At 34.4% G+C, this 18,846-nt stretch overlaps 1 protein-coding gene across 6 annotated transcripts; it reads left to right on the top strand.

The window, feature by feature from the left end:
* The first annotated feature begins 658 nt into the window (after window positions 1-658).
* ppm1kb (protein phosphatase, Mg2+/Mn2+ dependent 1Kb) lies at window positions 659-17,979 on the top strand. Of its 6 annotated transcripts, none has more exons than XM_087235630.1 (8): window positions 659-779; window positions 2,983-3,514; window positions 6,414-6,514; window positions 8,732-8,838; window positions 12,769-12,934; window positions 13,340-13,484; window positions 14,898-15,032; window positions 15,717-17,979. In XM_087235630.1, the coding sequence occupies exons 5-8, from the start codon at window positions 12,861-12,863 to the stop codon at window positions 15,846-15,848; spliced, it is 486 nt and encodes a 161-aa protein (XP_087091756.1). In that variant the 5' UTR covers window positions 659-779; window positions 2,983-3,514; window positions 6,414-6,514; window positions 8,732-8,838; window positions 12,769-12,860; the 3' UTR covers window positions 15,849-17,979. The 6 variants fall into 5 exon arrangements, 4 of the variants coding, with proteins under 4 accessions (XP_087091756.1, NP_001314673.1, XP_087091755.1 ...); XR_015475733.1 differs by having other exon boundaries at window positions 2,986-3,514; NM_001327744.1 differs by lacking the exon at window positions 8,732-8,838 and having other exon boundaries at window positions 2,986-3,514.
* The last annotated feature ends 867 nt before the right edge of the window (window positions 17,980-18,846 follow it).

Here is an 18,846-nt window from a genome sequence, read left to right as displayed (position 1 = left end):
AAAACAGAACCTATAAAAAGAAAATATATTTTCTTAATCTTCTAATCTTATCAACAAAATGTATATTTTCAAACCAAAAACCCTTTTTTTTAAAAAAATTTTGCATACTGAAATGCAGCATTACTTTGAAACTGTTTCTAACTCTTTTACAAAAAGGCTTTAAAAACAACTGAAATTTGTAAATTATATAATATTTTTCATTAATTTGTAATGTATGTACCCCTTTTGTTTGTTTTTGTTTTGTTTTTTTGTTGCTGTTTTTTTTAATTTTTTCGTTTTGTCTTTCCATTTTATAATGTACTGTGTAATTGTATATTCTCATTTTTCGCATAATAAAAAAATAAAATAAAATAAAAACGAAAAAGCATAAATAATAGTGGTTAATCATCAACATCTCATGATCAAAAAAAATTAACAACATCTCATTGCAAGTCATTGGTGTCTGAACAATTACAATTTTGGTGTGTAAATTACTGAAAACAAAAATGTAAAACATCAAAAGGCAGCATAATGTCGCTTTGAGTTTAGTACGCCCAACTACTGTTTCTCTTCAGCCATTGGTTTAGATTCCCGTCAATCATAAATGTCTGGCCAATCAACTCATTGAACCCCGCCTACGAAATTCAGGGATCTGATTGGTTCTCAGATATTTTCCTTCAGAAGCGGTTGCTGCAGCCAAAGCCTTGACACTGAGACATGACCGACTGAATGATTTTACATTTAACCTGTTAAATTAAACAAAAAGCAATCACATTTCATCGATCTAATACAAACATAAGGTAGGTAACATAACGTTTACAAGTAGATAATTAGAGAAGATACGATATTCGCGTTTTGCTGTTGTGGAGTCTGTGTTTGCTAGCAGCGCGAGAGCCGAAAGAGTGATCTCCATTTTGTTTGTTGTGATTAAAGTTTTAACCAGTTAAACTCAATCTGGCGTTATTCCTATATGTTCAATATAATTTATGTCATAGAATGTTTAAAACGTCAATATCGAGCGGTTTTTTTTGTTTTGGTGATATTGTTTTATGGTTATATTGTTATATAAGCGGGTAACGTTATTGCGTCATGTTTGTTTACCTCTTCATATTAACTTGTTGATTTTTTTCCGCACATGCGTTTATATTTGAGCTTTTTCCCTGTTTCAGTCGTTATATTGATGTTGTTTTTCGAATTGTGTTTGTCTGTGTTTTATTAAATATACGGTAGTATGAATGATAAAGGGGGTGGGGCACACAGTGAGTTTCATTTATTCTCCCTCAGGCCATCCAAGAATTCAAAATGAATTCAACTATTCAAATGAAAATAAACTTTTAATGTACCAGGAATTTGAGCTAAAACAAAAATACAGTCAAAAATAAAAATAGTTACCGCCAAAATCATTGAGGTTGTCATTTTCACTTGCATTTTATGGACTACCAAGGGACCTTGTTATACACACAAATCTATAATGTTTTACCCAATAAAAAAAGTAATAGAGGTAAAGTTGGTTTTATATTAACACATTCAGATTTTGTCCTTAATAATATAATTTAATAAAAGTATTATTTGCAAATTCTTGATAGGGAAATCATATTAGCAGCCAATGACTATCAAAGTACAACATTGTTCACAGTGAATGAAATAGTGCTAAAATGGCTTTGAAGTCGTATTTGCATGCTAATTCAGACTGATTATTCAAAGTTGCATGGTAAACAATATAGGGGCCGTTAAATGAACAAATGTGCGAATATAAAACTAACTTAACCTCAATTCATTTACTCACCCTCAGGCCATCCAAGAAGTGACTTCTTTTTCTTCAGTAGAAGATTTTGAGCAGAAAACATAGTTTTACGGATTCAAGTGCAAAAAACTTTTACGTATCAGAAACTTAAGCAAAAACTAAAACACTGCCAAAATAAAAATTAATACCATCAAAAAATTTTCATTTTCACTTGCTTTTTATGAATTATCAAGCCACAAATCTATAATGTTTCATCAAATAGAGAAAGTAATAGTTTTTTTTTAAATATATTAACGCATTTAGACTTTCTCCATATAATTTCAGAAAAGTATTATTTGTAAATTCTAAATAGTGAAATCATATTAGCAGCCAATGACTGTGATCAAAGTGATCAAAGTACAACATGGTTTACAGTCAATGAAATAGTGCTAATGTTGTTTTGAAGTCGTACTTGCATGCTAAGTCAGACCGAATATTCAAAGTAGCGTGGTAAACAATATAGGGGCCGTTAAATAAACAAATGAACTTTACCGCAATACAAAAAATGATCTACATCTTAATATTTGACAATTAGACAGCATTTTTGTGCAAGTAATATTCTTATGTATTCAGTGTTTGTTGTATGATCTTAAGTGATGCTGGCATTAAAATACTAAACACTGCACTATTTAATATTTGCACAATAAATACTGAACATATTAATTTCTTTTTGTTGCACTAATTCATTTTGAATTGTACGGATCCACTGCACATATGCATTTGTAATTATGCTCATAGTGCATGCCTCTGATTATTAATAGCAACCTGTACATATATTCATCTATTGTAAATCTCTGATCATAGTTAATATAACCTGTATACAAGATTCCTAGTACATCCATCTTTAAATATTACCCGTAGTGTTTTTTTTTTTTATAATTGCACTGTATTTGGCTCTATCCTGTACTTGCTGCTATTGCACTTCTGGTTAGACCTAAACTGCATTTCGTTGCCTTGTCATTGTACATGTGTAATGACAACAAAGTTTAATCTAATCTGAACTAATTTAGTGTTTAAACAAAAGGTTGTTGAGATGTCTACCAAAATAGCTTTTTTTTTCGTGGGAAATCAAACATGTCTAAAATGAATCAGTGTTGGCATGTTGCTTATATTAGAGACAAAGCTGAAATGTACGTGCATAATGTCACACACCCTATAAATCTAGGCAATAACAAGCCAGAGGTCAAGTCAATAATTTATTTGCTTTCTTTATTTTTCAGAAGACTCCAGCTCAGATTTGTATTCATCAAGGCATATTCAGGAGGCATACTCTTCTTCCCTTTCACATAAGTGTGGTTTTCTGCCACTGAGCATGTCAGTGGCTCTCCTGGTGCGATATGCCACGCTCAGCGGGTCCCGTGTCTGCAGCAGAGCTGCTTTCAACCTGACCAATGCCCATCAGGAAGACCCAAGACGGGCTCTACACACTCCATCCTCTCCTCGGTTCAGCAATTCTCGATTTGATCCAGACAGCAGTGGTCGTCCGACTACCTGGGACTCCTTCGGGATCTGGGACAACCGCATCGATGAACCAATCTTGCTTCCATCGAGCATCCGCTATGGTAAACTTATTCCCAAAGTTAACCTGTCCAGGGTGGGCAGCGCCTCGCAGATCGGCCAGCGGAAAGAAAATGAAGACCGCTATCAGATGTCACAAATGACTGACAACATCATGTACTTTGCTGTTTTCGATGGACACGGGGGTGCAGAGGCTGCTGATTTCTGCCATAAGAACATGGAGAAGCATATCAAGTAAGGATCAGTTGGTGTAATTATGAGGTTTTGTTATGCTATGGATATGCAATATATTGTCATAAGTCCAAATTATTAGCCCCCCTTTGAATTTATTTTTCTTTTTTAAATATTTCCCAAATTATGTTCAACAGGGCAAGGAAACTTTCACAGTATGTCTGATAATATTTTTTCTTATGGAGAAAGTCTTATTTGTTTTATTTGGCAAGAATAAAAGCAGTTATGAATCTTTTTAACAACATTTTAAGGGCAAAAATATAAGCCCCTTTAAGCTATTTTTTTTTAGTAGTCTACAGAACAAACCATCGTTATACAATAACTTGCCTAATTGCACAAACCTGCCTAGTTAACCACATTAATGTAGTTAAGCCTTTAAATGTCACTTTAAGCTGCATAGAAGTGTCTTGAAAAATATCTAGTAAAATATTATTTACTGTCATCATGGCAAAGATAAAATAAATCAGTTATTAGAAAATGAGTTATTAAAACTATTATGTTTAGAAATGTGTTGAAAATATCTTCTCTCCGTTAAATAGAAATTGGGGGAAAAATAAATAGGGGGTCTAGTAATTCAGGGAGGCTAATAATTCTGACTTCGACTGTATGTTGCGATATGAATACAATTTTTCCAGATGACTTGAATAGCTCTGTTTCGGAACTAATTCATAATTTTAGCTGTATTGTGAGGATTTTTGTGGGGGAGTGCACTTGCCTGAAATATGACAAACAAATCACAAGTGTAGATAAATACTGCCAACTTGCTAGCAGGGGTGGGGGCTGGTTGTTGCAAAAGTAAAGAGAAGGCACTGAACTCAGAGGGGGGATGAAGGCGGGTGAGTAGTGTGGACTGGTAAAATGTGGTGCCAGTTTAGATTTCAGCGATGCCAGATCTGGCGTGTTCCGGAACAAATTAAGCCTTGGGAATAATTATGGATTACATTTTGCAACAAATATGATGTTCCAGAATAGGGATGCAGCGATTATAATTTTTGGTTGTATGATTATAGTCTAAGAAATAATCACGGTTTCATGGTCATCACGAATATTCGCGTTCAAAACCCCACTAGCTTAAAACTAGTTTAAATTTTTCTAAATTTTGTTTTGTAGTTTGGGCCCAACTAAATGTGTTTCGCTGTTTTAATCGTTTAAGTTTATTTGAGTGAATATAGAAAAGTCAGTGAATATTACTGATGCATTTATTCAATGTGTTCTCTTTCATTATCAATGCGTCACAGCGGTAAAACTATCGCGCCACAGTTGCTTGACACTGACGCACTGCTTCTGCGTGCAGTATGAAAGCTCTAATCTGTTAACATGGATGCCACAAAAAAACGCGCTCTGCTCATGCGTTTAGTGTAAAACAGGCTTGTGCCTTTCAGCACTTTCTCCAAAAACACTCGGTTAGTCTCAGCTGGCATGCCTCACATGATCGCTCTCATCAGCGCCATTATTTGTAACTTTAAGTAGGTTTGCAAACCTGTGTACTTTCCATTGCATCTTTCTCAAACCGGTAGCCATTTGCAATTCCCGCGGTCACAAAACCTCCGTCATCTTAACTAGATGCGCGAGTGTGTTGCGTTGCGTGCACGTCCCTCCATTGGAAATAACGAACCTGGATGAGCTTGACTTAGTTAATAGCCCCAGTCATAGTTAGTTCAATGTGCGTGGTTATCTTTGTGTACAACTACTGCACAGTTTGCATAATTTTGTTTAGTTGCTGCAGTTTTGTTCCGTGCAGAAACGCGTTGTTGAGAAGCCTTTACGATTAATTACCCATGATGAATTAAATCACGGTTAATGGTGAAGCCAGTTAATTGTTGCATCCCTATTCCAGAGTGTTAATTCAGGATTACATCATGACATGCAGATAAATACAATAAAGCAAAGATACAAATTGAATAAACAGTGCTTTATGCTAATTATTGATTAATCAAATGTAAAAGCAGTATAGAGTTCATCGTATAAATAATTCAGCCCAATTAAACCTTAAGCCACAAATTTTACAATTTCTTATTCTGGAATGCTTTAAAGTTTCTTAAAGTGCTTGCACAGATATAGACCACATACAAATGATAAAATTTCACTGTCTTATTCTGTTTAAACTTTGCAACTGTGGCTCATCCTGCTCAACTTAACATTATAGATCATGCGTTGTGATTATTACCGATGCACATATTGTGATGTCAAAGCTTCAACTACATATTGTGTTTAGCACCAATCAATGCAATATGTTCCGGCTAAAGCAAAAGCTTACGTGGAGCTCTGTCTTGACGCAAGCAGTATGTTTACTGACACAAGTGATAAGGACGTCTAAATCTATTTAAACTATTATGTGCTTCTAATTGAGGTCATGTTGTGTCTACAGTCTTAGCCCGTTCACTGCCCCTCAACCAAACAATTGACCATGTTTTTACTGTTGTAAATAATGACTGTTAAAATAATTTAAAGAATGACCATATTAGGTAATTGTTTAACCACAAAGCATTGTTGTGAAAAAAATATATAACATACATAATCCTGTTGCACAACTGCACTTGATTTTAGTTTTATTGTAAAAAAAACAACAAGAAAACATGTTAAATGAGAAATATTTTATAGCATACTTTAAAAATAAAGGTGGTTTAGTAATTAAAAATGTTTTATTTTTGATATTTTTTTATATAAATAGGTCTTACACTTCATATTTACAGATTTTTCATAGTATATGTAATAAGTCCGGTACTTTTACGACATAACCAACATCTCAACCATTTGGCAGAGGCTGATATTTTAGAAATTATGGGATTTGTTGGAGAAAAAATGCATTGAGTGTGATAACTAGCGACATTAGGAGTTCAGAAATGCAATCCAAATATTTTTTCTTGGTCTAACTCATTGCATTTGTGGATTTGTGTTTCAGAGACATCGCAGCGGAGGAAACTAACTTGGAGTTCGTTTTAACCAAAGCTTTTCTTGAGGTGGACAAAGCATTAGCGAGGCATCTTCACTTCAGTGCAGATGGTAGGTCTTATTTCACTGATGTGGGTTTTGAAATGCATGCATGTTAATGTGAACAATATACTCAGTCTCTCAGCTGTTGTTTTAGAGTTTGTACTCATAATTATTGCGTTGATGCTTCTGGTGTACATGTAACAGAGCCAAATGGAGGTTTGCGAGCAGAAGTGGCATCATAGACTAAATTGTTTCTTTAATTAAATACATTTTGACTCCTAATACAGAACAATGGTGATATGTATGAGCAGACTTCTGTTTGGCTCTGTAAAATGTGTCCATCAAACATGAAGATAACACATGCTTGTATATACTAGGGGTGGGTAAAATAAATCCTAAATACATTGTTTAAAAATGAGTTGTTAATAATTATGTTACTGACAATGTGCATGCACAATCAGACCAAATGTTGAAGGTGCCTAAATTTGAGGCCTGGACATCTATGCATTGGAAAATATAGTACACAAAGGAGTGTTTAAACAGTGCAGTGTTCTAACAAACATACACTGGAGCTGAGAGATCAATTAAACAGGTGAAGTTGACCCCATTAAGTTCAAGCTTTGGCTTTCGACATCTTTAAGGAAAAACAAATTACCAGAATTTCGCTTCATTTTAAAGGTTAAAAATGAATAAACATGAATTTTTAAAAATCTTTTTTTTAAAAAGCATCATAGAATGTAATACATATACAGTTGAAGTCAGAATTATTAGCCCCCTTAAATTATTACACCCCTTGTTTATTTTTTTCCCCAATTTATGTTTTTTTCAACACATTTATAAACATAAAAGTTTTAATAACTCATCTCGAATTACTGATTTACTTTATCTTTGCCATGATGACAGTAAATAATATTTGACTAGACATTTTTCAAGACACTTCTATACACCTTAATGTGACATTGAAAGGCTTAACTAGGTTTATTAGGTTAACTAGGCAGGTTAGGGTAATTAGGCAAGTTATTGTATAATGATGGTTTGTTCTGTAGACTATGGGGGGGGCAGAGCTTAAAGGGGCTAATACTTTTTACCTTAATATGGGTTTCAAAAAATTTCATAACAACTTTTATTCTAGCCAAAATACAACAAATAAGACTTTCTCCAGAACAAAAAATACTGTCAAACATATTGTAAATATTTCCTTGCTCTGTTAAAAATCATTTGGGAAAAAAAAAAAAAAATCCTGGTTTCTGCAGAGTGTTTAAAAATCTCAAATCTCTAAATCTATTTTTTTGGCCTTAAAAAGTCTTAAATTTACTAAAATATTGTGTTGTAAGTCTTAAATCTATTTTAAATAGGTCTTGATTTTCATGTATTGCTACCCAATCTGGCCAAAACCTATACAATCACCAGCAATCCATCTCAATAAAGCTTTCAACTTTTTATTTAAAAAGGTAATTTTTAACTATTTATCCTAATGGTTTGATTAGTTACCTTACAGTAGCATTTGTTTAAAAGTTATTCATGTATTTACTGCTGAAAACACTAACCTGGATAGACTGTTGTGCATAGATTTAGTTTATTAGAGTTTTTAAAAACTTTTAATTTTCTTTTATTTTTTAAAGAACGTTTATGTTGGGAAAAAAGTGTATGGATACAAGTAAAGCTTGCTTATTTTTACACCATATTTAATATTGAAAATATTTTGCTAATAAAATCTTGGAGATGTCTGTAATTTTAAAGACCAAACCTAAATATATAAAAAAATGTCTTGCCTTCAATGGTCGCGTCTTGTGATTCCTGTGCTGTTTTTGCTTCATTTACATATCTTTGGTTTTTGTTTTATTAATATATTAGCTGAACCACTTACAGTTAATCTAGATGGCACTGTTCACACTTTAAACCCCATTAAACAAACTAAACCTGCTAACACAGCAATGAACAATTCGTTTATTATCTTTCTGTTCTATTACATTCAAGCCACTATGATTTGGGAAAGCATTAAAATAATTATGTATAGCTGAAATGACATCATGACTCCTTAACCTGAAATAATTATAAATATTATACATTTAATTCCCACCCCTAGTATACTGTAGCGCACATAAATATGTTTTTGTGAGTGTATTTTGTTTTTTATTCTTTAAAATTGTCTGTTAAATGCTGTTGTCATAGAATACATAATTATTCCAGGACCATCTTATTCATGTAGAGTGCGGGCCACTAGTGCGGCCTGCTGCGTGACATGTCCAATCTTGCCCTGTGTGTGTGCGTGTTATATTTAAACAGCCGCGGACCCAGCTTACCCCCTTTAAAAGCTGCAGCTCTGCGGTACCTTTTTGGAGGCCAGAGGGCTAGATTGCTCCAGCGGGTCCTTTTGCGTGGACTTCTGGAAGGTTCCTGACCTTTCTCTCTCTCTTTTCCTTTCTGTCTTACTCTCAGTCTCTCTCCTTTACTGTGCTCTGCCTTCTTCTCATGTGATGGTTGCTGGAAAATGATTGCTAGTTGTTGTGTTCAGAGTTTCATTTATGTCGATGGATAATGCTAGTCTTATTATGCTGTACAGAAAATATATTTACTATGAGAGAACTGTGAAGATACGGTGGGGAAATAAGTATTGAACACGTAAGAGTTTTTTTTATCAGAAAACATATTTCTAAAGGTGCTGCTGACTTGAAATTTTCACCAATTGTTGGTAACAACCAAAGAAATCTATAAATGCAAAGAAAACAAAACTAATTAGTCTGTAAATTAAGTAATGTGTATTAAAATGAAATGAACACATGAAGAATGGAAGGTGTAGAAAGGCAGTGAAGGCCCAGACAGCAGCTGAAATCTCTCCGTAGTTCTTCAGCAACCATCTGCTCTTTCTTATTGTAAATGAATATTAGCTTCTTCAGTCCAACATCTACATTAGCAGGATGATGAAGATGAAACCAGGGTGGACATTTCAGCAAGACAATAATCCAAAAACACAGCCAAGGCAACTCTCAAATGCTTTCAGAGAAAGAAAATAAAGCCATGGCCCAGCCAATCACCTGATGTTAATCCAATAGAGAATACAAAATAAAGCTCCGATTTGATAGACGAGACCCACAGAACCATAAAAAAACTCACACCTGAGCCAAGCGTGTGGCTTCATTCTCTATATGAGAGGCGTCTTTTAGCCGCCATCACCTAAAAAGCCTTTTATATAAAGTATTCAGTACAGTTCAGTAGTTTAGTACTTTCTCCTTGTGTCGTTTCATACCAAAATCTGGTTCAATTCCATGTCAACAGCTCCTTTAAAAAATATTATTCCCAGGAAAAACATAACATGTTCAATACTCATTTCCCCCACTGTATATTTGCTAAAAAAGTTAATTGCTTTAATGTGTTATAATGCTTTTTTTAATCAATGATGTTTACTTATTTCAAATGTTAGCTAGTAAAAAAAGCAATGCTACCTGCTACCTGCTGAGCACTGCAGTTCATCATCTCAATGCGAAACTCCCTCTTTTTCTTTTACAATATACAGTATGGCAAGCTGTTTTGACATTTAATCAATAACCCATACTAGTATCTATTTTCATGATACTAGTGCTTATTTTTTAGATACTAGTATCTTTTCCATTAAGTACTAGTAATTATTCAATAGATACTAGTGCTTATTCATTAGATACTAGTGCTTATTCATTAGATACTAGTGCCTATTTAAATACTAGTACTCATTCAGTAGATACTAGTACCTATTAAATAGAAACTAGTACCTAAGTAATAGATACTAGTACTTATTTTAATAGTGACTAACTATTTTGTTGTTACTATTAACAAATGTAACATTTTTACATTGATTTCTATGGCATCTGTCATTGAGATATCAACTATTCAGTTTTGACTAGTATGTAATTCAGCTGGGACTAGTGCATATTTTTATGTACTAGTAATTAATCATTAGGTACTAGTACTTGGTAGCTTGACACTACTTTCTATTTAATAGATACTAGTACAGGGTGTCTGCGGGGTCTTAAAAAGTATTAAAAGTTGATAAATCAATTATGAGAAAATGAAGACCCAAAATGTTTTAAAAAGGTTTAATTGCATTTTTATGAGGTCTTCAATTTTGTAAAAGCATTGTCCAAAGTGTCTCGCTCTTAGAAAGTTTAAATATATTTATTTTCCTCCTAATATTTACAACGGCAGGCTCGGTCCATGCGATTGGTTTGGACCGGGGTGCATCCACCCAATCTCCTCCGTCCGGGTGATGTCACATAATTTGTGACGAATGCTGGAAGGTGATGTGGCCCTCTCCACAGGTAGCCAAACCATAGAGCGAAACAGACGACAAAATGGGAAAATTGCTAGTTTGCGTACTCCTGGTCGAAGAAAGACGGGTTTAAACAGTGGCTGAAGCCTGTCGCTGAAAGCAACCTCATAATTTATTATTTCAAGCTTTGTTTCTTCTGAGCTTATGTTGCAAACCACAACTGTTTATTAAGTTAAATGTTTGATACTGATTAGAACTTGAAGTGGCGATGAGGTCTTAAAATATTTTAAGAAGGGCTTTAAAAAGTCTTAAAAAGGTATTGAAGGTACTTTTAGGATTCCTGCATATACCCTGTGGTACTTGAGTATTAGATACTAGTACTTATTCATTAGATACTGGTATATTTTTAATAGATACTAGTACTTATTAAGTAGATACTGGCACCAATTCATTAGATACTAGTAACTATTTTAACAGATACTAAGAGTTATTCATTAGTACTAGTATTGATTTATTAGACACTAGTATATTTTATAACGATTACTAGTAACAATTCTTATTTTACTTGTCAGTTCTGCTTTTTTTTCTCGTCTTATGTTATGACTAATCTAAATGGAAGAATAGAGATCAATTAAACATTTTGCTAGTAAAATAAATTTTTACTTGTACCATTTTTAAACAAGTATTAGTATTTATTAAATGTGTACTGGTATCTTTTAAATAGGATGTAGTATCCATTATTCTAGTATCTATTTATCAGTAATCGAACCTATTAATTAGATACTAGTATCTAATGATTAAGTACTAGTAGTACCTATAAATACATAAATAAATACAAAAGTACAGATACGGACGGCACAAAATGTCTAAATATGCACACTTGATTTTGTATGTAAGTTAGCACTTTGTCAAATCATGCTTATATGATTATTACTCTTTTCACAGACAATCGTGGTGCATTTCATGAACTGTAAATGATTGCTCTGCTACTACTAATGTGTATTTCGGCATTTGAAATATAAAATAAGTCACTTGTGATTGTAAACACTGATTATTTGTAATTTATGACAACTGATCTGTGTCTGATTGAAGACTACATATGAAAGTGGCACAGATCTGACCTGAAAAGATCAGATTTCATGCGGTTTGGGCTGTTCACACTATCATAACCCGAGTGTGGGCAAAAAAAAATCAGATTCGGGCCACATTTGGCTGCAGTGTGAACGTAGCCATAGTATATAAAGAATAAGTACTAGTACCAACCAAATAGATACTAGTATATAATAAATAAGTACTAGTATCTAATGATTAAGTACTAGTACCGAATAAATAAGGACTAATATTTGTTATTTAGAAACAAGTATCTAACTAATAAATACTAAAATGTGTACTAGTCCAAGCTGGAATACATACTAGTCAAAACTAAATAGTTGATACCTCAATGACGGATCCCATAGAAATCAATGGAAAAAATGTTACATTTGTTACTAGGAACAACAGAATAGTTACTAGTCACTATTAAAATAAGTATTATTTAAGTACTAGTATCTATTTAATAGGTTATAGTATCTAATGAATAGTACTAGTACCAATTAAATAAATACTAGTATCTAATGAATGCGTACTAGTATCTGTTTAATAAGTACTAGTAGCTAATGAATAAGTACTAGTATCTAATAAAGAGAATTAGTGTCTAATGAGTAAGCACTAGTATCTAAAGAATGAGCACTAGTATCTAACAAATAGGCACTAGCATCGAATGAATAAGCACTAGTATTTAATGAATAAGCACTAGTATTTAATGAATAAGTAATACTACTTAATGGAAAAGATACTAGTATCTAAAAAATAAGCACTAGGTAAATGAAAATGGATACTGGTACGGGTTATAGATTAAATGTCAAAACGGTTTGCCATATATACACATTATAATGTATGTTATTACACTACAGTTATGTGCTAGTGACAGTTTAGTTTCTGTGCGATATTAAATATTATGTTAAAAGCGTGTTATTCTATATCTGCAGGCTTTAAAATGCCATAAAGTAACCATTCTGCCTCACTCTCTGGTGTGTTTCAGCCTCTGTGTTGAGTGCAGGAACCACAGCCACGGTGGCTCTGCTAAGGGATGGGATCGAGCTGGTGGTGGGCAGCGTCGGGGACAGCCGTGCCATGATGTGCCGCAAAGGCAAGGCCGTCAAACTCACCGTGGATCACACGCCTGAAAGGAAGGATGAAAAAGAGAGGTGAGCAATTTCCAGCGTTGAGTTGAGTCTCAAAACATTAATTCACAGAGAAATTGTAAGTTAGCATTATGTTGAAATATCAGTTTATATTTTCCAAAACAACTTGCAACAGAGTTATGTGATCAGAAAAATATCAATCTGTAAACTTTTTTTTTGTATTTTAATTGAGAGAAATAACCATGCGTTATATGTTATAATTAGCTTGGTTCAAACGATGGATCCGTGTCAGAGAATCTACGGTTTCGGGAAACACTCGTCACTGCATTGTTCTTTTTCCAAACAATGCATTGACTATGATACTATAGTCACGAGTTATGTCGTTGTTAAGGAAACCCATCCCTCCGAACGGATTGAGACGCTGGGGTGGTTGACACTGTTTTGATGGTTGTGTGTTTGTTTCTGAAGGATACGCAGGAGCGGAGGTTTCATTACATGGAATAGTTTGGGTCAACCACACGTCAATGGCAGACTGGCCATGACCCGCAGCATTGGGGATTTCGACCTCAAAGCGACAGGCGTCATCGCAGAACCAGAGACTAAGAGAATTTCTGTAAGAGCTTTCTTTTATTATTTCTCTATAAGATGTTCAGTATTTACTTGATTTTAAATTTACAAAATGTATATATTTGAGAAGTGAAATAATAGGATTTACTGATTTTATAGAAAATCCATGTTTATGTATACATGTATATAAAAAAACAATATATATGTTGTTGTTATTATTATTATTGTTGTTGCTTTAGTAAATTCTTTTTTTTACTATACTGCTAATTTTTTACTTTTGCAATGCCCAAATTTTAATGTTGCCAGATAACGATTTTTTTTTTTTTTTTTTGAGAGACTTTGTTTTTAAACGTGAATCCTTCAAAATTGTAGAATTTTTTCAAAAGTCAGTCTTTAAAAAGAGTTGTACATTTTTATCTCATTTTTGTGTACACTCAAAAAAATTACTCTCGATGAACTCAATTTACTTGAGGGCAGGATGGCCATCCAATAAATAAAAAGTTTAAATACCTCAGTATTTTAATTTAACTTAAACTCAAAGGTCTGATAATGTCATGTATGTCTATTATGTGTCGTACATTTAGAAGTCTTTTAGTTTTATTTGAAGTTATCCTAAATCAGGGGTGTCCAGATTCGGTCCTGGAGGGCCGTTATCCAGAAGAGTTTAGCTCCAACCCTAATCAAACACACCTGAACCAGCTAATCAAGCTCTTACTAGATATGCAAGAAACCTCCTGGCAGGTGTGTTGAAGCAAGTTGGAGATAAACTCTCTAGCACACCGGCCCTCCAGGACCAAGTTTGGACACCCCTGTCTTGAATGAACTAAAAGAGTCATTTTAAGCATATTTCATGAGTTACTTGAAACTCATTTTAGGACAGTTATTGCTCACTGAGCAATACAACAAACTGCATTTTTGCTTATTAAGCTGCCAACACCCAAAGCATGGGTGCTTCTGCAAGGTGGTAATCTTAAAACTCAAAGCATTACATGACACTCTACTAAATCTTCAAACTGAAGTGGAGATTAAACTCTAACAAGTCTTCGTAAGAAATTTAAACACAGAAGATTAATTTTATTGTCAACATTTCCTTCTCCTAATTCAATCCTATGCAAAGCATGCTGGGTACCACAATTCCCCTCAGGTAGTTGAACCAACACAATTCCTTCATGTTGTCCAAACACAAAATGATTAATGGTTTACAAATTAAAACATATAACAAATAAGTTGGCCAACAAGAATTGTGTTGTTTCAGCTCATTGTAAACAGATAGTTGGAACAAGCAGCAGTAATCCTTGTGTGTATATTTAGTATTGTTGATATCTTTCTTTTCTCATAAACCTTTTTAATAATAGAAAAGTGTTATTTATAAAATGTTAATAATAGATTTGACCTGTTTTTGTAAGTGTACAATTTTTCAAATCAATTAGTGTTGATTTAAGTGTACCTGTTTTGTCAGTTGCATCACGTCCATGATTCCTTCCTGGCTCTCACTACTGATGGCATCAACTTCATCATGAACAGTCAGGAGATCTGTGATGTCATCAATCAATGTCATGACCCCAAAGAGGCCGCACAACGCATATCTGAGCAGGTCAGTCACATTATCCAACATCCCACAGGGTTTAACACTAAGGATTTTTTTTATCAGTCAAGGGGTTCAAAGGTTTACTTGCCATGCCAAAATTTTCACTGGCCCCACCAGAAAAAAAAAAAGAAGTCAATAACTGTTTCTTAGATACATATTTTAAATAATGGGCAGGGCCAGACGGAATCTGCAGACGTTTTTTGCTATTTCTGCGGAGAATTTTGGTAAAAATCTGTAGATTTCTGCGGAATTATTTTGGGAGTATCTAGCGGAGTATCATAACTAAAACCTTAATAAATTAAATAAAAAGTAATAAATTACTGAATAAAAACTGAATAAATTCAGATTTATACATTTACTCAATTAAATAAACAGAATTAATAATGGGCTAAAAATCTGTAGAAAATCTGCGGAATTCTGCGGAAAATCTGCGGAATTCTGTGGAAAATCTGTGGAAAATCTGCGGAATTCTGCGGAAAATCTGCGGAAAATCTGCGGAATTCTGTGGAAAATCTGTGGAAAATCTGCGGAATTCTGCTGAAAATCTGTGGAAAATCTGCGGAATTCTGCGCGCTCAGATTCCGTGTGGGCCTAATAATGGGTCAAAAACCAAAGATCTATCTCTAATCCCACATCCCTCCCCCCCCCTCACTCACTGTCTCTCACTCTCTCTCTGTCTCTCTCTCTCAGGCTCTTCAGTATGGTTCTGAAGACAACAGCACTATCATCGTGGTGCCGTTCGGTGCCTGGGGCAAACACAAAAGCTCCGAAGTCAGCTTCTCCTTCAGCCGCAGCTTCGTCTCCAGTGGCCGCTTCGCCTGAACAAACAACAAAAAAGGAAGACACTGACTCGCAAATCTAAACTGACCAATGTGCAATATTCTCCTAATCCATCCTGTGAGGGTCACCGCCTCAAAAATGACCATTAGAGCCACAATGTGGTTACAAACGTGACGATGAATGATATACCTGAGCCTAGATGAGCAGATCAAACTATCAATTCATCTCTAAAACACATCTTTCCCAAGGTTAAAGACTTGTCTTGTCTCAGAAATCATGCTTTTCACTTTTCGCTGCTTCTCTGCGGTGCTGAAAGTCATTTGGTTACCGGTTTTCACATTCACAGACAATACTTGAGAATAGTTTGCTTTGCCGAAGTGAAACCAAACTGATCTCTGTACTGTAAGCATAAATTCTAAGCACTTTCAGATTATGGGAGGTCCGTAGCCTTCGTGACCCTTTGTGGTGTTAAATGACAAACAGAAGCACACTTCGGGGGTACATGGGCTTCTATATAGGCTCATGTTCACTGAGTTGGACTGCTGTATATACTGTGTATACTAAAGTAGAGCCTCCTTTCTTTGTGCAAGCACACATTTCTATAACTTTGTCTTCTGCTTGTATTGTGAAGAGTCATTCATGCTCTATTCCAGCATTACAACCAGCAATTCTAAACACCTACACTAAGATATATTCTTATCCAAGGACCATTTCGCAAAGCCATTCTCGTTTTTTCTGTGCCTTCCTCATAAACATCTGACGCTTTTGTGTCCCTCTTGTAAGGAACTTCTCGTTTCGGGTTCATGACTCTAGTTTTAAACTGTGACTAGCGTGCATATTTAGTGTTCATAGACAAAGTATTTTTGTTTGGAATGTACAGTTCGTTCCCTATAACGCATAGAGCAAAGTGCAGATGTTTGTTTTGTTATTTATATGATGGGCAGTTATTAATGTATAAATGTTCTATTTAAATACGTCTTCTGAAGTCAAGAAATGAACATTTAAAGCATTCTGCTTTACATGAAAAGGCTTTTAATGGAAAAGGCTTGTTTTGGTAGAGCCATACACACGTGACCTCATTAAGTCGCCATCTCGCTTCATGTTCTGGTGCTGTTTCTGCACTCCTTACATCATTTCCTCTTAGTTTTAAACTTAAATTTTTTTTGTATTATTAGACTTTTACTTTTTACTTTTTTTTTGCTTTTGTTTTTTTTAAATTGTTGTTTAACAAGACAACACATCAAAGTATACAATACAACATAGGAAAAATTACAGATTGTCTTATTGTTCTTATTTTCCCACTATCCCCTAAAAATAAAATAAATTAAAAATATGAATTATAAACAACCAGCCTCTGAAACAAAAAAATAAATAAATGAATAATAATAAGTTAAAACATTTTTTTAAAGAAATTCTTTAGAAAAAAGATAATAATAATAAATGAGCAACTTTATGATAAGAACAAAAAAATGAAAAGTTCACAATAAGGAGTCAATATTTCCTCTTTCCAATTATTTACTGTTTTTAAACTTTTAACTGGAATTTATTTTCCTTTTATTGTCTTCATCTTGAAAGGGATAGTTCACCCAAAATATTACAATCCTGTCATTTACTAATCTTCCAAACTTGTAGGATTTCTTCTGTAAAACACGAATGAAGATGTTTTAAAGAATGTTGGAAATTTGATGGCCATAGTATTTGTGTTTCTGCACTGTAAAAAAAAAAAAAAAAAAAAAAAACCCGCTGGGTTCTGCACAATTCCTGTCGTCCCAACACAAATCGATTAAGATTTACTTACAAGTATAAGTGGATTAAACATAAAACAATTTTTTGAGTGATGCTTTTTCCACTAGATTTTACTCAACACAAAAGAGAAATTTATAGAACTTTAATGTGAATAAATGGAGGGGAAATCTTTATTTTTGGGTGAACTATCTTTTAGGTCCAAATGTGGTATGATGGCGGGGATCTTTTTTTTCTTTTTTTTTTTAAACTGTACTCTTATTATATTTCTGTCTGTATTATATTTCAGTGTTAACACAATTGCATGGATCTCTAGAGCAATCTGTCAAACAAGTGTTTCCTCTATATATGGACCTAACTTTTGCTTTGTTGATATGCGGTTTATTGTTAAATGCAATGCAGCTGTGAATAAAGTTCCACCAGAAACATCTCTAATGGTTAATTCTCGTTTGTTTGTTTTTTTTTACTTTTTGTGTTGTCCACTTTATTAGGTACACCCCTTTTGCTTTCAGAGCTGCCTCAATCCTTTGTGGCATAGATTCAGCAAGGTACTGGAAATATTCCTTACAGATTTTGCTCCATATTGACATGATAGCATCACGCAGTTGCTGCAGATTTGTCGGCTGCACATCCATGATGTGAATCTCCTCTTCCACCTCATCCCAAAAGTGCTTTATCGGATTTAGATATGGTGACTGTCGAGGGCATTTGAGTACAGTGAACTCATTGTCATGTTCAAGAAACCAGTCTGAGATGATTTGCGCTTTATGACATGAGGCTTGTTTTTCTGCTGGAAGTAGCCATCAGAAGACATGGTCATGCAACAATACTTGGGTGGGCTGTGGTATTGACACGATGCTCAATTAGTACTAATGATCCCAAAGTGTACCAAGAAAACGTCCCCCACACCATTACACCACCACCACCAGTCTGAACTGTTGATACAAGAGGCATCCATGCTTTCTTTTTGTTGTTCGCAAATTCTGAAATCGAGACTCATCAGACCAGGCATGTTTTTACAATCTTCTATTGTCCAATTTTGGTGAGCCTGTGCAAATTGTAGCTTCAGTTTCCTGTTCTTAGTTGATAGGAGTGGCACCCGATGTGGTCTTCCGCTGCTGTAGCCCATCTGCCTCAAGGTTGGACGTGTTGTGAGTTCAAAGATGCTCTTCTGCAGACCTCGGTTGTAACGAGTGAGTGGTTATTTGAGTTACTGTTGCCTTTCTATCAGCTACAACCTTGAAAATCCCAGTAGATCAGCAGTTTCTGAAATACTCACACCAGCCGTCTGACACCA

This window comes from Danio rerio, chromosome 1 (assembly GCF_052040795.2).
Source record: "Danio rerio strain M-AB ecotype USA chromosome 1, GRCz13ab, whole genome shotgun sequence".
NCBI lineage: Eukaryota > Metazoa > Chordata > Actinopteri > Cypriniformes > Danionidae > Danio > Danio rerio.
This window is presented reverse-complemented; position numbering and strand designations above follow the sequence as displayed.